Raw genomic sequence first — 24,705 nt, 5'->3', positions numbered from 1 at the left:
CAGAAAAATACCAGTACTCTGGCTGAGAAACCCAGGAATGCCTTAATTGCATCTGTATTGTCTTCAACATTCCAACTTTGCCTTTCGCACCCTGTCTGGCTGCCAGAGGTCCTGTTCCCATCAGATGGTATTTGTGTAAGCCAGGTCTATATCCTTATCTATAAATAATACCAGCTGCTGGGGGTGGGTGGGGAAATTGAGCCTTCTCAATGTAACAAAGGTATATCTTCAAATTATACATTCAGATTGCTCCAAATATAAAAAACAAAACCCTCCAGGAATGAGTTTGATGTTGGCTGTATACTAGCCTAAATTCTAACACTGAAGCAAGAGACAGAGTCACTTGGTTGTTCTTCATTTTATTGACAACCATTTCATCACAAAGTGTGAAGACTTTGTCATTGCAGTCTGAAACACAACATATTTGTTTCCTGATTTGCTAAGTAAAAGTTTGATTAAAACCCATTCATGTGAGAGAAAATAGCCAGTCTGACTTAACTGACAGTTGATTTAGTTTTGCAAATTAAAAAAAAAAAAAACAACAAACCAAACCAAAACAAACCCCAAAAAACAATGAACCAAAAAAATCCAGAAACTACAGCAGTGCAATAAGTGGTTTTCTGTTGTATGGAGGTGTTTAGGGACCACTGGACTGAACCCCAAGTATTGTTTCTGTTTATTTTCTTTTTTGGATTCACTTTTTCTTTCATAAATTAATTAATTTCCTTCCATATTCATTGTTTTCACTGAGTTGTTATCCCAATGTCCAAGGCAATCCCTTCCACAGTCAATGATGTATTAAATGTTAAACATTGGCTTTCATGATTTGAAGCCATGACTGGATTTGCTGTTATAAAGCAGCCAGTGCGGTGCTGAAGCCTGCAAGGAGCTCCCCAGGCTGGGTCCATCAGTGTCCCCAAAAGCTCTAAGGCTTCACTCCTCACTGCTTGGCAGAGCTGCTCTAGCCCTTGGTGAGAGCCCGCCTTGGCCTGGGCACCAAGGGCTGAGGATTGGTGTCTTCCCAGGTGGTGGAAGAGGAGCTCCAGCCAGTCCTCGCTGTCGGAGGAGCAACAGGACACGAGTGCCGTGTCTGCTGGGGAGCCCCGGGGCGGCTGCGCACCAGGAGCCTGTGCAGTGGTGAGTGCTGTCCCCTTCCATCTGGGAATGCCAGCGAGCTCTTGGTCTGAAGGTCTCCTCCACTAAAGGCTTTTGCAAACTGAATTGCGTTTAGATGTAAGAGGAAAGTGGTTTGTACAGCAAGAAGTTGGTGAAGGTCACTTAAGCAGCTCCAGATTATGTGGGTTTGAGCTGCACCTCCACACACGCTGGAATTCCTTCTCACCAAAATCTCCTGAATTTTATTGATCTAATAATGAAACTGTCATACAGTTTCCTCATTCCTGAAACTTGTTTAAATGCATTCTTTTTTCAAAGGAGCACATCCCCACTCTGATTTATTTTAAAATGGCTTTTAGAAGGTGTCATCCTTGTGATGAAGTGTTAGGTCTATGTTGCCAGTGTGCCATTAAAAATTGAATTTCTGACGTTTAAATGTCTCACTCATCCCAAGTGTCACAGTTTGACAGCTCTGCGTGTCACATTACAGCAGAATATTATGAATCCATTTCCTCTGTCAGGTCAAAAAAAAAAAAAAAAAAAGACTGAAAATGAGAGAATGCAAAATCTGCAGGCTTCTTCATTAGTGAGACGGAAATTTACAGAAATATGCTTGTTAACCCTGAAGTGACTTAATTGGCATGTGTACCTTGTGCTGCCTGTCTGTGCCCAAGCAATCTTTGTTCCACGCTCCTGTCCAAACACTAAGAGAATACTGGGACAATATTTTCAATTGTCTGCAAACTTGTCAAACACGGAGTGAAGACTATAAAGGGCGTCAACAAATACTGTAAAAAAATCAAAACATGATCAGATCCCATTGTTTATTCTCGACTATGTCAATGAAAAGGTCATGTGGTGTATTTCTTGTTGCTTTGTTTTGCCAGCTTTAGACGGCTGTAGGTTTGGTGTCCTTTCCTTGTTCATCTGTCTGGTACGTGATAACTTCAAAACACGACTCTATGGGGTTCAAAGCACCGGGAGTGTTAGCATCAGTAAGCAGAACTTCACTGATTTTGCCCAAAGTAATGGAAACGGCTTGGGCTTTCTGTGTTTTCTGCCTGGAAGGTTTGGTCAGGGGGAGTGTAGGGCTTTGACAGTGAATTTCTGATGCCTATGGGCTCGTGGATCTGGCTCCATTCGGCCACTGCCTTCCCAGTACGGCATTGCTGTACGGCATTGCCCAGCCTCTTCTCTTGCACGACGTGGCCTCCCGCTAGGAGGGCCCCCAAAATAATAGCTGGCATCAGGTGGCTGTGCTTGAATAGATTATTCTGCCCTTTGAGCCTCTTCCTTTTGCAGCGAACCCGCAGGAGGAGCGCGGCCGCGGCGGGTCCCGCCCTGCCCGTGAGGCGCTGCTCCCGCTGCTCCCGCGCTGTGGCGGCGCGCGGCCGGCAGGGGGCAGCAGGCGCCCGGCCATGGCGCTGAGGCGGGGGCAGGGGGGGCCCGCTCGGCACCGGGCACGGCGGGGCGGCAGCGCCGCCACGGGAAAAGAGGGGCGGCCCGGGGAGCAGCGGCGGCCGCGCTGCGGGCACGGCTGCCGGGGACGCTCGGGGAGCGCCCGGGGGCGGGAGCGGGGCAGGGCGGCCGCCAGGTGAGGCGCGGAGCCCCGGCCGGCGGGGCGGGCAGCCCGGGACAGCAGCGGGCGGCGATGGCGGGACGGGGAGCGGGCACGGACACGGACACGCTGCCGCTCAGGCTGCGCCCTGTCCGTGCCCTGTCCGGGCCCTCTCCGCTCCTCGGCTCGGGTCCCGCGAGGGGCCGCCCGCCCTGCTCCGTCGGCTCCGCTCCCAAGCGCAGCCGCCGGCCCGGGACCGCGCTGCCAGGCAGCGCCGCTAGCGGGGCACCGTGCCCCGGTCACCCCGGCCCGACAGAGCTTCCCCAGTGCAGCCCGGTCTCTCCCCTTACGCCGCTACCCCCGCCGCAGCAGGGCCTCCCCAGCCCGTGTCGAGCTGGGGCTGCCCGGGCTCCCCGCGGGATGCCCCGGGCGGGGCCAGAGCCAGAGCTGGGACTGGCCTCTCCCGGCCGCGGCGCCTCCCCGCCCGGGGAGCCGAGGGGGAACACCACGGTCCCGGTGACCCCGCTGCCCGCGGCCGTTGCCCGCGGCCGTTCCCCGGCGCCGCTCCTCGGGCGGCGGGCAGCGAGCAGCGAGCCGCTCCCGGGAGCTCCGCGCTCCCGCAGGGTGCCGGCAATCCCCGGGCCGGGCCGGGCGCGGGGCCGGGGGGGCCCGGGGAGGCTGCGCCGCAGTGAGCGGGGCTGTGCCGCTCTCGCCCTAGGTAGGATGGACCTGCCCCCCTGCCTCTGCCCCCATGTCCAATAAGAAGAGACCCGGCTTGACACCTGCCTATATACAGAGGAGGAGAGCAACATCTTCAGCGCTGGCCTTTGGAGGGGGGGCAACCAAAACACAACACAGCATCAGGGCAGAGCGGGGGTTCGGTGGTGTTATAAACCCCCCCCCCAAGACTATGACTTCCAGTAAAATTGAGATGCCAGGGGAGGTGAAGGCAGATCCTGCAGCTCTGATGGCATCTCTGCATCTGCTGCCTTCTCCCACTCTCAACCTTGAAATCAAATACACCAAGGTAAGTTGTGTTCGTTTGTTCTGGCAGAGAAATTCATGGTTGTCTCTCCAAAGGAGGGATTTTGCTTAAAATCAGTTTCATTCTGCCCTACCCAACTTGAGTGTAGAGATAACAAAAAAAAAAAAAAAAAAAAAAAAAAAAAAAAAAAAAAGGCAAAAAACCCCAGCTGCTAAAAGACTGCCTTGAATTTGTAGTAAAAGAAAAAGATTTTTAGCCCTGTAATCATCTGAAAAACCACAGGATAATAGAAAGCAAATTAGATCTGCTGGGACTGACTTCACCACTTTTCTTTAAATGTACTGTTTTCTACAGAGCTGCTGGGGTTTATTGTCAGTGCAAAATCAGTAGTTCTTCGGTATGTTTTGGTTGCTTTTGATGTACTTCAGAGGACATTACTATACATACCTGTGTATCTCAATCAGAAAATAAAAACGTTTTCTTCCTTGAATTACCCTGCGTGCCCAAGGGACTCTTTTACATTTCCTGGAGGACTCTTAATACCGCCAGGTTGTTACAGCACTGGAACAGGTCTCTGAACTTCTGTGATTCTTGAATACACCCTTGAACAATATTGCGAGAGGGCATGTTTTTCCTACAAACCTTTAAGAGTGATTTTTGTAAAGAGAGGGTTAGGAACAAACCCACTGGGTCAATGTAGAAAAATCTGCTGGATTTCTGTGGTGTCTTATGAGACTAAATTGGTTTTGTTGATTCAAATGGGCTTTAAGAACAGTCATTTGTTTGTAAATGCATTTTACATTTTAAAATTCGTTTATTTTTTTTCATCTTTGCATCTTCAGTATCTTTAAAGAATGTTTTAATTTCTGTTGGAGAGGTTTCAGATCTATTGTATAAACAGATTACAATGTGTCAGACTTTGTTTCTAATTACCAAGTAACTTAAGAGGAAAAATAAGCACATCAGCACTGGAAAAAGGTGATAACACTTTTATCTACTGGAAATACAACTTCAGGAGCTTTAATGCTGATAGGAGACTGATTCTGGCCGATGTAGTGTAATTTTTTACTCCATATCATCACTTTAAAAGCTTTTCATCTTTTCTCTTTTTTTAGTGGGTGCCAAAACTAATTTGTCTTCTAATTTGTTACAGCAATTCCTTGTTCTAGAAGAATGTTTCAGGGGAAAGTCAACTATTCTAAATTTCATTACATTTTAATGCAAACTGCAGTATGCAAATCTAAAAATGCATATGGTTTCTTGCTCATAATTTCTTATTGAATAGTTAAATAAGTAAGGAATGCAGTTATTGGATGCTGTGTACTGCTACACCTCAGGAGCAATCATACTGTGCAAAGAATATTTGGCATGAATTTTGTTCATTGCTGGTTTCAGTGTGAACTGTGCTTCAGGAGGGTTTGGTGGGAAACACTTGAGAGTAGTATCACAGCCAGTTTGCATCATAAATGTACTTGCATTTCTCTGTTCTAAAACCAGAAAATTGTTTCTAAAATCTTTCAGCAGTCAGCAGCAATCCGAGCTTTCCTTCTGTGAGAATGTACAGTGACCTTTAATAAATCAATACATAATAACATCATCTCAGATCTACAGTGTTGCACATTTTATATTAATGGAACAATTAAAAGAAAGTTATTTCATTTCAATATTAAGCCAAAAACAACAGCAACATGTTTCTTCTAACCTTGGGTCTGAGATATCAGGTAACTCCTGGTTGCTTTTGAGAAAATTTTGGTTTAGGACAGGTATCAAATGTTTCACTTGGCATATCCTCTGTCTCTGTTTTTCTGTCTGTCTCGCTCTTTCCTCCTTTTTCTCTTTCTCTGCAGGAAATTCAAGTGATTTATAGATAATTGGAGTCTTCAGCTTGGAGTTTTGTCTTGGGCAGGACTTTTATCCAGGATCCACTTTCCCACCTATTACAAAGAAAAACAATCAAAAATGAAATAATGGATTGTAACTTGATTCTTTCTTTTGGGGGAGTGGTCATTTCATGTCCTAAATGACAAACAACTTCCATAAACAATAAATAACATTAGACTAAAGCACTTTGGCAAGGAAAAAAAGAAAACAACAACCCCAGACCTTGTAAAATCAGACATTTGTAAGCATTCCTAGCAGTCTCTTCCCTGCTTGTTAGCTGGGAATTTTAAATCCACAACCAGGACACAGAATTCTTGAACTCTTTATTACAGGTGTCTATGAATGTAAAAACTTAACCATTTGGGAGTTAATCCTTTATGAAAAATAGAAGTATCCATGAACATTTAAACTTAGTGAAAAAATTTTAAATATATTTTGCCAATTACATTCTATTTCTGTAATTCCAAAGTTGGTAAATAGACAGGCTCTTTAGGGTATAACACGTTAAAATTCCAGGGTTCTCTAAGATAGTTTTGTTAAAGATTTCTAATATGTACCGGAAAAAGTGAAATACTCATTAATCTTTTAATACTGCATTACCCTTGGGTAATGAAAGCTCCTTCCAACTACATAGGTGAAACAAATATCACCTGTGTAATTCTCATTTATTCGATTATTTAGCAGAATTATTGATACTTGTGAAATATTACTGTGACAAGTTTATTGAAATAAACAGAAAACTGTATGTGAAGTCGCTCTGATCCATACACCTGACAGGGCACCCAGGGGCAACCTAGGTCTGGATAGGTCTGAAAAAATATGATTTAGTGATGAAAATTACCTGATGCCGTGGTTTTGTGTAAGATGTGCAGCAGTAGCTATTGGACTTCAGTATTGGAAGTCAGCCTATGCTGCTTTAAAAAAACAGCCATTAGAAATATTTTTCCCAGGTTTTTAATACCTTGGCACGGTCTGTGAAAAATAAAGTGTTGTTGATGTGTGTAATAAGAACTGGTGAGCAGGATGTGAACCAGACATGCAGGTGAGTGTTCAAGCACACAGGGTTAAGTTTTGTGTGGCTGGCAAGTACTAGAACTGCTACATTCAGGATTATCTCTCTTTTCACTGTGATGGCTCCTTAACTCTGTACTTTTTACCATTAGCATCTGGGGAGGGATTGCTCTGCAGAACAGGGCACTTTGGAGTATCACATGGAATTAGGTTGTTCCAAGCCCTCCTCAGGCTTGTCGGGAGCGTGCTGGCAGTGCTGTGCTCCATATGTAAGGGGGCACGTAGGTAGGAAGGGGATCCAGCCCTCCCCCTGGGAATAAATCACGCTTCTACAAAAGTCAGCTTTGTGTCAGAAACTCTCCCAGAATGAGCTGTTCTAGAAATATCAGATGTGTGAGAGAAGCAGTAGCATGATGTCTGCTAAGGACATGTCATTAACATGTTTAGCATAGGGAGCACAGCTCAGAGAACCTGACGGCTTCCAAGGGTGGTCAGAGGGTTCACACGGTTGCACTGATGCCTCTCCCCTTTAAGCTTTTATGGAACTCCATTGTCCCTCCTGGGACTGTCTCCCAGGTCTCTGACAGTAGATATGGAATCAGCCCAGTGGACTGAGCCCTTTGCAGCTTTTCCCTCCTGCTGTCTCTGCTTGAGGAGCTAAAGGTGCTTCTGCAGGATGTGGCTGTCCTTCCTTTGTCATGGCATAATCACATCTGCTTTACAAAATATTTTCTTTGTGGTTTTAATAAGTCATGTTGACTCTTTTAAGGATAGCCTGGCATAGAATGAGGACTCCATGTCTCTGTCCTGTCGCAGCTCTGTTACTGTGTCAGGTAGCTGAGTGAATAAATGTTCTCAGTTTGCATCATGTTGAGCACACTAATCCAGATGGATGTTTTAAGTTTTGTTTCTTGCTTGCCAACTGATTTAAGTCTGAGCAAGAACTGAACAATTTTAGCATAAGGAAAAGCTGAAGAATTGTGGCTTTGAGAGCTTTTTAGAAAGATGTGCCCTAAAGGGATGAAGTTACAGCGCAGTGGCAGTGAGGAGGTACATGAAGCGTCTCTCTATTAACAGCCTATGATTTAGGTGACAACCGTATCTTCTTTGTTCTGTGGAAGATGTTTGCCTCTACCCTTACACCACAGGCTAAAATCTGTCCAGTTTCTACACACAGGCCAGGTAAACTACCCGGCACTGCAACAGAAAGCTAGATAGAAGTTTGTATGAAGTGCAGGCAAACTGCCTCTGGGTAGACAAAAGCTAAAAAATACATCTCAAATTATTGTATGATAAGCATCTGGGTTTGAAGTATATTATTGCAAGGTTTCAGTATATTCATTGCCATTGTGCTTCCTTGACATTACCCTTTCCATTAAAATTTCCAGCACATGTTTTCCAGATAAAATTCTAGACTGACATTATGATAGGAGGCAAGAGATGTATTTTATTTAGATTAATATGCAGAATCTTTGCTATTTTTTTACCAGAAGACAAACTTTGGCAAAACTCAGGTAAGTGAGGAATACATGCACTTTCCCATCTGTCTTTCCCTGTGTGAGCTACTTTAGTGCCTTTTGAAGTCAGATCCACTGAGCGATGCCTGAAAAACAGCTTGGCTTTTGGGTCACCTAGGTGAGCACAGTTCTTTCACAAAAGATGGGGCACAGAGAATTAGAGACCTTTGCATGGAGAGCAGACAAACAGAACAGCTCCTTTACCCCTTTGTGGAACACTTCAGCATCGGATGCTGACACTAGGGATGCCGCTCTGTATCATCGCGTACGATGTTTTAGTGTATATGCCATATGCAGATTTATGTTGTTTAAATCTGCAGTTTGAATTCTCTTCCAGTGTATTCATACTCTGTGTTTAGAGAATCCATCAACTCAGATAATGATCAGAAAATATTTATGCACTCCCTTCCAATTAGTAGCCCAAATATGGGATTATTCTTTCCTCCCAAACCTTTACGGTCTTCTGCACAAACTCAATTTACCCAAGTTTTGCATGAGGGAATAAGAAACAAGCATAGCCCTACATGTATCCCATACCTGCCTTTGCTTATTCCAGTACAGCCACAACAGCCACGAGCCTTAAAAACACAGAGAGCACAAGGCTGAACTGGCCCCAGCCAGAGAACTGCGGCAGACTCTGCTGTGTTACTGAGGGGTAACTATGGCAGCAGTGACCTCTTACGGTGCTGAACCTGCAGGGAGAGGCTGGATCTGTAGGGAAAGTGCACCCTGGTTTAATGCATCGAGCTGTACAATGATGTATTGCTGGTTCTGTCCAGTTGGTCGGGTCAGATGATGCGCTGAAAGACTTTTTTGTTGCTTTTCTCATTGCAAAAAATGTTTAACACTTCAAGTATTCAAATGCAAAAGATCCATGTATTTATTTGCATACCAAAACCAGAAGGCCAGTAATAATCAGAGCACTTGCCTGAGTTGAAAGGCAGACAAATTCATACCCCTACTCTGAAGCAAACAGAGCAGAAACTTGAATATGAATCCCTAATTTCTGATGAGGACTAGGTCCAAATTTTGCCAACTTTGGCTGTCTTTGGGAAGAATTTCACATTGTCTGCCGTTGGATAATTCACTTCGAAGTATTTATGAGGTCTCAGACATCAGCTTGATAGCCCAGTAGGCAGGACAGTAATGAAGGAAAAGTAGAATGCAGGTCTTTGCAACAACAATCATGATGTTGGACAGAACCAGGAATAACACACACACTCTCACACTCTTACTCTTTCATTCTGACAAAAAAAAACACACCCAAAAAACCAAACCAAACAAAAAAACCACAAACAAAACCCCCCCTTATTAATTCCCTGTTTCATTTTGTCCTTAAGAAACTTTTCCCACAGAAGCTGGCCAGTTCTGGTGCATTTCCACATTACATTTCTATCTTGTAGATCTGCACTTTCTGATAACTCCCACTGTCCAAAAATTCTTGATGCAGCTTGTCCATCTCCCTGTCCACGCAAAATTGTTCCCAGCAGATCTTCGTGGGCTCTGCCAGTTTGAAGTTATTCACTGCCATAAACTGCCTGGGAGCACCACACCAAGGAACCACCAGGTCCAGCTGTCCTTTCTTGACAAGGCACATGAACAGTTCCCTTCAGTGAGCTGTTCATGGACACTGCAGATCAGTGGGCACAGAGCAGCATCCAGAAGTTGTCTGAACCCTTCCTTCCAAGGGGCTTGGCTTTGCATTTCCTCCCTTTGGCAAATTTCATCTCCCTTGCGTTGCCCAAATGTCATTTAACTTCAGCCCCAGTAATATTTCCTACAATACCCTGATTAGCCTGAACGTTTTTATCTACAAACTCTGTACCTTACTATTAATGGTCTGCAAAGGCAGGTGAGCCAAGGTATTGATTGCCAGTCTCAGTAATGAAGGGGCACCTTGCTATTAACCTCTTTCCAGGGAGAATTATCCGTTTATTTCCAGTCTTTTTATCTTATCTCTTAACCACTTTTTAATCCATGGCAGGACTTTATCTTTCACCATATGGTTACTAACTTTCCTTAATAGCCTCTTGCTAAGGACTTTATCATCAAAAGCCTTTTTAAAGTCTAAATAAATTGTATCCACTGTTTCATCTCGGCTTCTCATTTGACTAACTATCTTCCAAGAAATCTCACACATTTACAGAGATAAATGACAAAAGATGAGTTCAGTGGTCCATATCATAAATTCTTTGTCAGATCTTGCATGAAGTCATATTTCTTCTTTTACAGTTTTGCAGCTATCTTTTGTAAGGCTAGACTGTAACATTTCTCTATTTATTTTTTTAGAATTCTTTCATTCTCCCCAATTCTAAAAAAAGCCCACAGCTTTTTATCTGTTAGGGGTTTTTTTTAGGAGTAGAACTTATTCCCTGAAACAAGTAACCAATATATCAAATCTAGTTCAGCTGAAAGAAATGACAGACAAAAAATGCAATTAAACAAAGACGAGATTATAAGGAAGCTGTGTAAATGTAATATAAGCACAGATGTGTAGAGGTTTAAAAATCTTCAGAAAGCTGCAGTTCTATGCAGTTCTCTAGTGAGGAATCCTTGGACAGGGGCTGGCATCCCTACTTTGAAGCACAGTAAGTGCATGAATAGCTGTGTGAAGATTTACTACCAAGTATTATGCAGAGAACGATGAAGTCTAAATGTTGATTACTATCCAAGGGCTCCGTCATTCATCACTGTTGTGTTTAGCAAATGAGTCCCTGTTCAAACTGCATATTTCTCTCTAGTTTTCTCCAAAACACAAGTTCCCTATTTCAGGATTTGTCCAAAACCACCTTCCTATTCATTAGTCTTTTCTGTAAACAGTGATCTACGTTTGTGACATGAATGCAGCACATCAGTGCTAAGTCATACGGTGAGCTAAGATTTAGGAGCACTTTATTACTAAAAGTGTGATATGTGAAGCCACATCAAAATGTTGCTGCAATAGTCTCCCAAATGACAAAAGAAAAAAAGAACCTAATCCTTGATTACTTGGAGTCAGTGCCTTTCATAGAGAGCCTAGTGTACTATATTTTTATCGATGACTTGAAACAATGCATTCCAGCTTTGTGGGACTGAAGTGGGAAAATACTGCAGAGAACCATCCACATCACATTCTGTGACCCAAGTGGAAATGTTTAAGGTCAGCTCAATCTCAATTGGCCTCAGCTGGAGGCTAAAACAGGGGACCACACTGACCACTAGAGTATATAGACCTTAATCTGTGAGGGATTCGTAGGTAATGAAGACTTTGAATTGAACTCAAAATCTAAGGGGATGCTGTGGGACAGCTGTGAGGGGCCTACAGCAGGTGGTGTGCTTACAGAAAGGATATGTTTGCTAATTTCCATGTGGATTTATAGTATGCCCTAATTTAAAATGAGTTACAAAAAAATTCCATTTGGAAAGTCACAGAAATACCCAGAGTGTTGCATGGTAAAACAGGCTGCAGCCCCTTAGCTGAACTTGGAAAGAGGATGCCAGGGGGACACTGTCCTCTTACCATGCTCTGGTCCTGTGGCAATGATTACACTAAATCCCTTGGGTTTTACTCAGAAACTATCAGAAAGACAGACATTTCCAGAGAGACATTCCAAACACATGTATTTACCCAGGTAAAGTCTTATCTCTAAAGTGAGACTGATTTCTTTCCAAAGCAGAGTTATTCACCATTTTGGGTGAATACAGGTATTTTTAGACTGTTTTATAAAGGCTGATCTTCTCCTCTTGTGAATAAGTCAGCATGCCTTAAATTCGGCCCCGAGTGACAAGAGCTGATTAAAATGTCAGGTGTACATTTCATCTGAAATAGATCTCTCCAATTGGCAGATCCTTCCAGATCTGTGCTGTGGCATTGTTTTCTCATGCTTCAGTGGAAAAAACACCACTGAATGCATCATCATCCTCCTCATCACCCCCACCCTCACCCTGGTACACTCTCAGTGGCGTTCCTGATGTCTTTTGAAAACTGGAAGAACTGATGCAGTAGATTTCAGGATGCATTAGCATGCAGGATTTATTTTTATTTCAGGAACTTTATTTCAACTCCTTGCAGCACAATTGAGGATGAAGCACTGGGGCTGTCGTAGACATGGCCCTTAAATGATTTTTGGTATACTGCTGGTGTTAGATTTTTAATAAAGATGATTCCCCAGAACAATTATTTTACCTGTCATTTTCTAGTCTTCCAACTAGTGGCTCTGCTTTTCTAATTTTTAAGTGGAAATATAATCTACTTTGAAAAAGCCACATAAGGATCTCCCCTAAATGAGCAGCCACCTCTGGAAGTATCTTCAGTCTCCCTTCCATAGCTAGGTTGTTTCCAGAATCCAGTGACTCTCCCACAGACCGTATATGCTTATTTATTTAATTTAGGCTTCTCTTGGCTGTTTTATTTGTTACCTTTCTAGTAATTTTTTTCAGAATATTTAGTATGTTTAGTAGCAATTTTTATTTTTTGTGTTCGCAGTCTTTGTGTTTTCCAGCCTTCTTTTCCTCTCGTATCTTCCTTCTTTGTCACCCCATTTATTTTCTTGCTTGTGCTTCCCATTTTTAGCCTTGGGAATGCAAATCTTCTTTGACTCTTTCACATTCTTAAGCCTCCATGCTGATTCTATGGATTTTAATTTCCGAGCTTCAAGCAGGGAGTTTCTAAGTTACTTCCTCTTTTAAAAAAAATCTGCTTCTTGAAGTTTAGTATCCCAGAGAGCATGGCTTCTTCATGTGTTTCTCTCCTGCAATGAAGCTGGAATTATTTACATGGTAACCATTTCTCAAGGGTTCAGACACAATTTTTAGTCCTCGACAGGGCTATGTCAAATGTTGTTTACATTAGGATACAGAAAACTCTGTTCTCTGCACACTATTTCAGTGCAGCCTTCACTGAACTAATGCAGAGTTATTTTGGCACCAGCCTTACTGCCTTCATACTCTTTTTCCTCTTCAGTGCCACTTCAGTGTCACTTCAGTTGCTCTTATTTAGAAGTCAGTGCCTCACTCCTGCTATTATCCTTCACGATCTACACTGCTTCTATATCCGTGGGTCCGCATTTTGTGTTATTTCTCTCCTCCAAGCAGTGCCCACGCAAAGCGCTGCACACAGAGCTGCTCCCCCCTCTGCAGCCCGACTTGTCCTCCCTACACAGCTTACACGTAAAATGTGTGGTATGCCTCTGATAATTCTCATCCCCTTATGCTCAAAAAACACTGGTTTTTTCCTCTCTGTGATACAGTCCAGATCACCCATTTTCACACTCGGCTTTCTTAGGCTGGTTTATCGGCACTTGCGCTTTTATTTCCCAACTATACGATGACCTAGATGAAAATTGTGATCTTGTTGGTTGAAAAACCCTGTAAAGTCTTTTCAGCTCAATCGCAAAAGCACTTCCCATGACACCGCACCTCACTTTTATTTACCACTCTGCTAGTGTAAAAGGTCCTTAAAATAGAATTTAATTTTCAAATGGGTTTAATACTTCTTTATATTGTCAAATTGATTTGAGAAGGCATTTATGTAACTGACAGGTGGATACATAGATTTCTTTTTTTTTTAAGAAACCACTTCATTTTGTTGTCTGAAACATATTTGGAGTATATTTTAAACATTCTTTGCATGCAGACATAAAAGCACTGTCCTGATTCTACTGGATATTTTCAAAGCTTATCATAACATATGCATTTTACATTTGTTTATATTTCTTTTCAGCTGTAACAGAGATAGTTTATTCTTGAGTTGTTCAAAACTAGCAACAAATTACCACCTACCTTCCAAATCAAGGGACTTTTGGTTTTTTGCAGTTGCTTCAGTTGTGACACACCGTTGTAACAGTCCTGTACTGGAATGGCCTGCATGGACCATGAGAAACAAGCACGGTTGTTTTTCAGGACATCTGGCTAAGCCTTTACCCCTTTTCCATCAGTGCCTGACATTTTGTTGGTCTCCCTCTTTTTGTCCTTATCACACTTTCTTTACCACGGCTACTTAACGACCTCTTCTCTTTTGTGGTGTTTATTGGATGCTGTTTTCCTGAGAGGTGAAAATCAAGCTCTGCGTTTTTCACTGTTCATTTGACACAGTGATATAGGACTAACACTAAATGTGCTATAGCTACGCTGATGATGGCCTAGGAATCTTGGTGGTCCACCCCTTTGATAGTGATTTTTAAACCCATTTGTTACATTACTAAAGATGTTTTTAGCTGGCATCACTCAACTGCAAGTGTTAATATTCTACTCCATCACATCTTTCAGAAGGCATTAATTGATTCAGCCTCACTGTAAAACTGTGACAAGGTTCCTTCACAGATGGGGGAGTTTAAATTTGTGGGAGTGTAACCATGACTAACTCAGACAGTAGGTCAGTGTCAGAGCCAGGATCTCTTGCTAAACCAGCCAGACTACAAGAAGATCAAGCCTCTATTTTTGTACATGGTATTTTGGGAAATGGCAATACAGATGGATTTTGGAGCCAGTGTTTACCTGTGGATGCATATCCACATTTCTGTATGTTATTAATTGCCCACTTCTCTGTGTGCTCACTGTACAAGCCCACACAGTACAGATGGAAAGACCCCTCTCTTTGTGCTCTTGGCTCCCTTTGTGTGTCACTTCATCAGGAGTTGTCTCTGTTGTTGTTCCTCCGAGTGTTGTCAGGGAGGCAGTGCCCTCCTTGCTGCAAGATCTGCATAATGAGTTCAGATGAAGCTGGAGCTGGTGATGTTGTTCCCCTTTGTACTGCTTTTTAGGAGGAGGAATATTCCATCACTGCAACGCGGTGACAGTACTGGAACTCCAGTTCTGGTATTGCTTCTATTCATCTCAAAGGTTTTGTTTCAGTAATGGAGGGAGAAGGAAGGCCCTCCTATTTAGATGCCAAGCAGAAGCCCAGTGCAGAACGCCCACTGACTGGTGCAGCACAGCTCTTCCTCCCATCAGCCAAGACAATTGCTTTTAATGTCTGGACTCTGCATGCAACACAAATGTGTTTATGCTCTTGCTCTCTGTCTCAGTTCATCTATTTCCTTGAGAGAGCAACAGGACAAATCCTTTGATAACTTGTTTCCTGGTTAGAAGCCTTTACCTGCTTTCCCAGAGCGGTTCCCTGTGACTGGGAACCTTTGTAGTCAGCTCTTCCAGCTGTTGGCCTAAATGGTCTTTAGGGAGACTAAAAGCAGTGAACCAGGAACAGCAACATCTGACTTCAGCCAGGGCCCAGGGGAATTGAGTTATTACTCACTGGATTGGAGTGGCAGCACACCTTACACCAGGTACCTGCCAAGGCTGCGTGCCGTGAACCTTCCCAGAGAGCTGTCACTGATGTGCTCTGTGCAGACGTGGGCACTGGGGGACATTAATACTGCACTCCACACCTTTACATACCAATAGTACTTGCAAGGTTTGGATGAAAAATTTCTCAGATTGAAACCTTGATAGTGATCTTAGCCATTTAATGATCATGTGTTGTGTTCACTACAAGCAAAAATCCTATCTTGTAGACAGCAGGGAAACTAATGAAGTTTGCCCATATTCTGGCATCATTGCAAGGGGTTCCAGCAGAGAAAAATGGAATTTGGTTAAAAAGGGGAAAAGAAACATGAATTTTAAAGGAAATGGGGAGATCTTGGTACTGTATATATGAGTATTCAAGTTTTTTAGGAAGGCTCTCTATTAACAAGACTTACAGCACACTTTGCTCATTCCTATTTAAAGTTAAATAGAAGAGATCATTTTTCATGCAGGCCTTCATCTCTATACAGAATAGCTTGCTAGTGATATACAAAAATGTTAAATTCTATCAAACATTGGCATTATTTTGGTATATCCTCAGGTTGAGGATATCCTCGATCTATTTGATTGAGACTGTAATTGGCTCTTGCAAGAACACTCCACATCCAATTTTAGCCTTAGCAGCACGGTGTACTTTGAGGTGTAAATCTGTCAGGTATCCAAGCACAGCAGGTTACTTTGACAGTTTAAACCCAGTTCTCCCCAATCAGCTTTATGAATAATAAAAAGCAGAATGGCCTGCTCCAGTTTTCTACATGTAAAGGCAATGATTTAATCAACAGAAAGGACTGGAGGAGAAATCAGAACTGAACTCTGAGGAAAGGGAGGCTAATAGTTTCTTCTCTCCAGAAGAATATTCTAAAGTAAATAAATCAGTATTTTTGAAGACTTTTTATTGAAAAGAATTTCCGGTGAAAGAATTACCAATGAAATCCTGAGAGGATTTTTATTGAAAAGAATTTCCAATGAAATCCTGAGAGGATTTTTATTGAAAAGAATTTCCAATGAAATCCTGAGAGGATTTTTATTGAAAAGAATTTCCAATGAAATCCTGAGAGACTTCATTGCAGCATTGAATGAGAGGTGTTGGGTTCCTTTGCATCTTCTTGAAGAGCAAAAAGAATTTATAAATCAGACTTCTGGGAATTGTTATCTCACAGCTTCTTCTAACAAACACAACAATTTGTTTTAAAGGCTTTCACCAAAGATGTCATAAGTGGTAATCCCTATGTTGTAAGTGGGTACTTAATGTGATTTAACTTAATGCTGATGATGCAAAGCTATTCTCCCCCAAAGCCCATTAAGAACATCCAATTTTCTGGTAGACTAACACTCCTGCTTACTATCGTAGAGATAAGTGACTGTTTAACCAGGACAATAAGGAATACTTTCAAGCCAAGGCTGCAAATCTGAGTGACCACAAAACCGTTCTTTGTGAAAGTTCAGACTTTGAATGCAAATGTCACAAGCTGAGCTTTTTCTTTTTAGGAGTAGTTTGAATTTCTGTATGTACAGACATGTACATACAGGCACTTTGCATCATCTGAATGGGTATACTGGTAAATATCATTATTCATCAGTAGGTATGGTCTCGTATGAAAAAGATATTTGTGTAAATTAAGTAAAGAAATGGATAAATAATGAGTTTTATTTCATCTCTCTCTAAAGGGTAGATAATTCTAACAGTTTATCCAAGCTTCTCACTCCACATGCTTTTTGTGGATTCTGTACATGCAGAACAACACAAAAGGAAACGTCTCTGGCATCATTAACAAAACATGCTAACAGTAATATTTGAAAAGCGTCAGGATGCAAAGTAGAAGCAAAGGCAAACTTTTCAGGAGCTTAAGGCTGCTCACTTGGGTCTAATATAGACTTAGCACTTTGCAGGTCAGTGGCTCTGCTATTTGTCTCTGACCTAACAGATCTGGAGTTCTTCACATCAAAACCAAGTCTTGCTGAGCTGAGATCAAACGTGTTAAGGTAAGGATCTTGCCAGTGATTTATCGTGCCAGGGAGGGTGATCAGGCCATAAGGGGCCACTGCAAATGAAGCTGACATTCCAGCAATTTCTCATGTGTAGTTATAAGGTAATTTTCTCAGGCAGAGCTTTTAAGTCAAAATAAATTTGCTCATTGTATTTTTCTGTGTTGTCTATAATGTCTGAAATCCTAGGAGGAATATTTATTTATGCAGCACAGCTAATTTCTAAGTAAGAACTTGTTCTGGTGATGAACATTTAAAATGGCAGTTACCTACAAGGGAGATTAAATTCTTCCAAATGGCAGAGCATGTTTCCCATGTACAGATAAATAGCTCACACTGTTTTCTGTCACACATAAGGAGCACACAAGACTTGCAATGCACAAACAATGCAAAACATGGGAGAACTACACAGAGTAATGTGAGTCTTGTTTGTACAAACCCCTCCTCAATCCCACCATTTCAAATGAGTGCTTGGGAAGGGTTTCTAGGATCAAGTTCTTAATAGCCACAACTTCATTAAAGCCCAGTGACAGCCCAATAATTGATTATGTAAACAAATACTCCTCCTCCCCACTCTCGATTTAGTGGATTTTTAAAAATCTTTCATTATTTCACTTTTTTAGGTGCCATAAGTGACATCAAGGATCATACTCCATAAAAACCACTGCTATTGTTACCCAACTCATCCAGGGATGGCTTGTCTTTGTAATTAGTGAAAATGGAACACACAGTTAATTTTTTTGTCATCCTGGTTTCACAAGCAATGTTTTCTGATGCAGTTAAAGAGAGCAAATATTCTTCTCCAGCAATTAAAGAGTCCTGCTGATGGAAGGATAAGTAAAGCTTGGGAGCTTAGTTTCTTAGGAATACATGAAATATTACCTGAGCTATGTTATTACTCCTGTACTGTTCTACTAACAGCAGACAAATTCTTCATTAACTGAAAAAAGTAAAAATTACTTTGAGGAAAGCCTTTATGTGCTGCAACGAAAGTTTCTTCCCACAGGTTTAATAAGGCAGCCAAAAGGAGTAAAATGTTTGTGGTGGGTATAGTTCAACAGACAATACAATCTGAAGTTTCTTCTCTTTAGATTAATTTTCTTGAACAACCAGGTGCAAAATAATCCCTTTAATGAGACTGAATTGAAATAACGGATGCTGTATCAGCATGTGGCACAGTGAGAACTAAAATAGAAAAGGGTATCATCACAGTTTGGCAGCCTGGGTTTTGTGCAGGAAATACTTGGGGGGAAGGAGGAAAGTAAGCACGCTACTGCATGTTGTTAAGACTTATTTAATCTTCTTAACTAATTACTCACACTTCCTAATTCAAAATCATACAAACAAAAATGTTTAGATAAGCCAGGAGTTTTTTCAAATGGGTACCCCCTACAGCTTAGAAAACAAACATGACAGGTTTCCCCTGTCTGATGTGCTGCCATTTGCAGAAGAACAGACCCAACTCCCAGAAAGACAGAAGACTAATTAAGACAGGAAGACAGGCAGGTCAAACATTTGGTGTGAGGGATGTGGGACATAGGGGAGAAAAAATCATGTTACATTCCACTTTCACAGCAGACTGACGGGAGGCTTCAAGCCCTTTCTCTGATTCCATTTGCTGCTCAGAGACGCTGGATTCCTCCGGTTTCTCCTCCCATCACACCCCTTTCCTAGCATGCCATTCCCTAAACCTCTTCTATCTGTGAGCTGGCTCAGTGGGGGACTTGCCCTATCTGCCTTTAAGCACCTGAACCACCTCCAGGTGAGCAGAACAGGGCAGCAGCCCCTGCAGACAGGTCCTGCTTTGCCCTCTCCTCCCACCCCCCTGGGACTGAAGAGAGACCGAGCTCCTGCCACCATCAGGGTTCCATCAGGGGAATCCTCCTCCAGCTCCTTGCCCACACTGAAGCCTGACTTAATTTACACAGGCTGAAATGTCACTGAACCCTGATGGATTCACCTCTTTCAAGCTCTTGGCTTCTGATCCAAAGTCCACTGGATGAAGCACTGGCTTTAATTTTGGTAGAGTTGACTCAGGCCTTGCTCCTTGGGATTTACACCCAGAGAAGGCAAACACCCTGCTCTTCTCATCAGACACCCACCCTCAGCACAGGACTGGGCTTGCACAAACAAACCTGTACCAGAGCTGGCTGCACTGCTGCACTGACAGCCAAACCAGAGCAGCCCCACTCACTTCTTGGGCATTTTATTTCCGATTCCACTTTTTTGATCCTCCTGCTCTACTACCTTTGTAAAGGCTTAAAATTCTCAAACCCTCTCAGTACACTCACAAGTTTGCACTCTAGATTTCCTGAGTGCAATTTCAAGCTTGATTTTATGAAGGAAAGCCCCATTTATGGTACATCACATCCAAAAGCCATGACATTACCCATCAGGCTCTGAGGTCCAAATGAGAGTTTAAAAAGGAACCAGAATGTCACAGCACACAGACCTTTAAAACAGAGCTCTTCTTCCTTTTCAATTTTTTTTTTCTTTTCCTTTTCTTTTTAAATTTTTACAGTGTGGGGGGTGTGAGTAAGGAGAGAGAAGGACAACCCCGCAGCCAAAGAGGAAAAAGAAAAATCAACATATTCTGGTTTTGTTTGCCCTTTCAGACCTCACAGGCTCTAGAGCATGTGTCAAGTTTCCAGTGAGACAGCTTTGTTTCCCAGTACAAACATCCCTCTGGAGGCTGTTGCCACTGATTCCTTTTCCTCAACTGGGGCCTGATTCAGCTCCCACTGAAACCAGCTGGATTTTTCCTTTTGTTCTGCTCTGGACCTCTTGGACCTCTTGTAGCTGAAAACCAGCTATGCCCACGGGAGCTTGCTTGCCTGAATTAAATTTGGTGCAAAGTTGTTCCTGTACAGTTCACTGTTACTCTCATACAATTGCAGTTCCTCCCCAGCTGTAAGGCATCTCACTAAAGAACCCAAGTCTGGGTAACTCCCGAGGGTGATTCTGCTGTGGGACAATGAATGACACGAGATCCACCTGGGCTGGGGTGCTGGGCGGGCCAGGCTGCCTTGGCTCCTGCAGGGGTATCCCTGAAAGCAGCACAGAAAGCCCCTGGTGCTGCCCAGAGAGGCTCATCCGTGGCTCAGGAGCAGGATTCTGCACTGACAGTGCTCGGGGAGGTTGGCCTTGAAGCCCATTACCCACCTTTTGTGAACTGCCAGCAAGAAGCTGTGACCCTTGCTGCTCACCTGAACAATCCTCCTAAATATAAAATTAAATGGCACTGCTGATCCATTGTCAGCCATTCAGCCAGTGGACTGCTGGCATTGGCTTTTGCTTTCCCAGTGCCTTCTTATAAACAAGGTTTTTGCTGATTCCATAGCCAGCTGTTGGTTTCTAGTCACTCCCAGGAGTGCCTCACAACACACTCTAGAATGTGAGAGATTTGCTGTATCAAGACAGCCATAAAAGTGAAGGAAAACAAGGCCTGTGAAAATAAACAAGCTGCACCTCTGACTGGCAATCCCACCTAGTTCATTCCCTTACAATCGTACTAATCATTAGGACTCCTGAAACATTTCCCAAGGAGAGGAAATGAAGTTGCTGAGATGGGAAAGGATATGAAATTTCCTGACCAGACTGAGGCACAGGTGCCCGGTATCTGGGATGTTATGCAGTATTTACCAAGGGAAATGCTGCTGCTGGATTTTTTGCATGCCTCTAAAATTGTTGTCCGTCCCCCCTCAAAAAAGAAGTGCCATTATGTACTTCGTAATGCCTCCAGCTCTGAGAAGATGCTGAGGGCCAAGCAGCTGGGATTCTCTTATAAAGTACTTTGGCATCTGATGCCCCCTCCCCCATCCCAGCAGATTTAGTGTCAAAAGCTCTCTAAGGAAAAAGTCACATATGAAAAAAAGATCTTTGATGGAATGAAACTATAACCAGCTACTAAATCATTTGTGTTAGGAAATTCCCATTCCTTCCTCCATTCATCCAGAACCAAGTCTCCTGTGGGAAGCCATTATTATTTGGATGTTAAAATCCTCTTCCTGTACCAAAAAACATTTCTGGAGCTGCAACAGCAAAAAAACCTTGTTTATTAAATCCATGGGAAAATAATTCCACCTCCAAAGAGCTGAATGCTGGGCCACTGTCTGTCCACTGCCTGAAGTTCTTAGTTAAACAGCTGGGGAGCCTGAAGAAAATGTCTCATGACATCATCACTAAGCAATATTGAATTAAGAATGTAGATCATCATTTCACTCACACATCATTTGAGAACATTTTCAAGAAAGGAAATGAAAAGTTACATTGTTGCCACCTGTGTTGATTACTCTTATGAATTAAGAGAGTCCAAAATCTTTTTTTCCCCTGTATGTTTTACAGAAAGACAATACAAAAAAGAGAGGCAGTGAGCATGCAGGAATCCCCAGTGAATGTAAAAATCAGTTCCATTTCCCAAATCCAGGGCTAGCCTGCGGCTCAACAGCAGAGGGAATTTGAAGTGCCATGAAACTGAAGTTCCTTCAACTAAGAGCTGCAAAGGAGGTTTTAGTTCTGTGCTTTGTTTTAATTAATTACATTTATACACACACTCATAAAGCTTGTTATTTAGTATTTCCTTGCTGGTAAATAGTGATGAAAACACAAAATACATTTTCTCCCTGGTCTAAATTTTGCTATTGCTGCACTACAGATCAGAATGTCCAGCCTGGGTTTGTTCACATCCCTTTCTCTTCAAATACTTATCACTCCAATTACCTGCATGGTTTAAAATGAACATTAGGTTGCTAATTATTACTAAGCCAGCTGGGATGGATGGCTACTGAAACAAAAGATTGTAGTTGTTTATTTGTAAAGCTAAATTTGCTCTGTATTATGCTAAAAACATTTACTCTTGGCTCGACTTCAAAACTGATGAGCATCCAAAATGCCATTGAACTCAGTGTGTAATGCTTGTGAAATGCAGGTCTTGTGCAAAATGCAATGTATGATTTTCTTCCAGCTACATGTCAGCAGGTTCAAAGTAACTTGGAATTTTTACATGGTAACTTTGGAGTTTACTTTTCCTTTGTACACATTTTGGTATCATGAGGTATCTCCAAGGCTCTGAGCAGTCCCTTGACCTGCAGGATGGGTCAGATTGCTTTCCTGATCAGCCCTGTGGAACACTGTCAACAGAGGCCATATAGAATTAGCCACAGGCAGGATTTGAACCCAGTGAAGACATGATGGGACCATTATCTTGCAGAGTTCTAGCAAAAGACCTATGAGAACATGTGTGTATGAGCAAGAGGTTATTGTCAATACCAGGAGGGATGTGACTGTTCTCTTTAGGAAAACCTATGCCCTCTCTATCTTTCATTTGGAAAGGAACAGAAATTGCCCAGAGAGCTGTGTGACGAGATCTCATGAGAATGATGCCACTCCAAGGGGCCTCATGTTCACAGGGGCGACTGGGAGCTCCCACCCAGGCCTGTCACACTGCACTGTTCCCACCTCCCTCAACCTCCCCAGCACCTGCAATCCAGCTCCTCTGCTCCCCTGCTCTGCTGGCCCCTTTGGCATCAATGGGGAAAAAGGTATTTGGTTTCCTCCTGTGCCCACTGCACACCCACCGCAGCCAGACTCCTCTCGTACAGGAGGCCTTGGCTGCTTTGCCAGTTGGGTTTGCTCTTGGCTGAATTGCTGCACTGACAGGGGCACCTCAGTACAGCAGCAAAGTTGGCCTTTTATCTTCTTGCTCTGACATTACTGCCATTACTGCCTCTACTGAGAGTACCTGGCAAACAAAATGTTTGTGTATTCCAAGATTTTTCAAGTGCTCCCTTCTTCCCTTTGCCTTTTGGCACACTGCTATTGATAGCACCCAACAGGCCAGATCATTTAACTACCACAATACCACATAGCAAATGCATGACACACTATAGACTTTTTTTTCTCCCCACTGCATATCACAAAAGGTAGCACTAGGACTCAAACAAAAACAAATTACCTCAGTAACTCCTGGAAAACTCAAGTGGTTAATCAGTTACCTTTTATTTACATATATATGCTTAATGCTGAATTAAGTTGTAAAAACCAAAGGCTGATTTATAGCCCCAGTCAGCCTTAATTAACATTGATTCCAGGGGAATAGTAAATGTGAATAGCCTTCACAATTGAGGTTGAACAATGAACTCACTGGGTGTTGTCCAATTTGTAGCATGATTTACATGGAAGCAAGCCCTTCTTTTTCTAGGGTTACCCCTTTTTTATCTGGTGTTTAGGATAGGTTATATATAATCCATAGATAGGAACATTTGCTGTCAAATATTCTCTCTGATTTAGAGTTAGCCTTTACCATGGTCACCATAAATAATGGAGAAAAAAACCCAATTTGAGGCTTTGCAGGGATTCCTTTTTCTTGCAATGTGTCATCGCTTCTCCATTTCATGGCATTTTTACGAAGTGGCCATAATGAAAGTCAGATTAAATGTACAGGATATATACGTTTAATCAACAGCCATTGGAGTCAGTAGTGCTGGAAGAGTTATAAAAGCCCCTGTGAATGCAAATTTATTGCAAAAGAATCTGCGTCTCGGTGGTAGGAATATCTGCTGAATGGTACTACCTGACACAGAACACCTAAAACTTTCAAAAGTGAATTATTTAAGTGTAAGGCTTTGCTTGTAAAGCCGCCAGCTGCTGGATTTCAAGACTTGAAACTGTTCCAAAACATGGGACTAGGTACTTTATTTGTGCACTAGAGTAAATACTCTGATTTTACTGCCAATTTAAATGTGCTCAGTTTACAGTAATGAGCTTTTATAGGCAATACCTTGTTTATAGAAAGTGGAACAGGAAGAAACTAACATTAACCATTAACAGTAGCAATTTCTCTTGCTTTCAGCTCCAACTTTATGCCAAATAGATCCTTCCCATGTCCTATCTGAAATATTTACTATTACTGTTCTTTTTCTAAGTCAGTGGGATAAACGGAGCATTCAATAAAATCATACAGCTTTTCCCTCCAGTCAGCTTGAAATGCAGCACTCTTTTGTAATTCTAAGTCACTATTTCTCATTCCTATGGTGAAATGTATTTCAAGAACAAATATATGTCCTGTGTACTAGCAAACGTGATGATAGGTGTTAAACACAGAAGAATGGAGTTAACATTTTTTAATCTAGTTAAAAAAGAACAGACCACTTCTCTAAGGGAAGTGCACTGAATTGTGGCTGCCACAATTTCTCGGGTTCTTGTACTCAACCAAACTGCTTTATTCTTTCAGTGCAGCTCACATGAGAAGCCCATGTGTTTATGTACATCCTGTCACCTTAAACAAACATGCTTACATCTTCTCTGGCCATCTGCTCTTGAAGCTGGAAGCTTTTCTCTCTTCCCCTCCCTCCTCAGCACCCCCCGACACA

The 24,705-nt window shown here is 42.5% G+C and overlaps 1 protein-coding gene across 1 annotated transcript in view; it reads left to right on the top strand.

Annotated features, from left to right (window-relative positions):
- The first annotated feature begins 3,261 nt into the window (after positions 1-3,261).
- Positions 3,262-24,705, top strand: part of ALDH1A2 (aldehyde dehydrogenase 1 family member A2) — a 54,688-nt gene continuing 33,244 nt past the window's right edge. Inside the window, exon 1 of the mRNA XM_063412210.1 lies at positions 3,262-3,701. Within this exon, the coding sequence (XP_063268280.1) occupies positions 3,426-3,701 (276 nt within the window). The 5' untranslated portion in view covers positions 3,262-3,425. The remainder of the gene's footprint in view (positions 3,702-24,705) is intronic.

This window comes from Prinia subflava, chromosome 15 (assembly GCF_021018805.1).
Source record: "Prinia subflava isolate CZ2003 ecotype Zambia chromosome 15, Cam_Psub_1.2, whole genome shotgun sequence".
Classification (NCBI taxonomy): domain Eukaryota; kingdom Metazoa; phylum Chordata; class Aves; order Passeriformes; family Cisticolidae; genus Prinia; species Prinia subflava.
The sequence above is the reverse complement of the archived record's forward strand: the minus strand, read 5'-3'. Positions and strand labels throughout refer to the sequence as shown.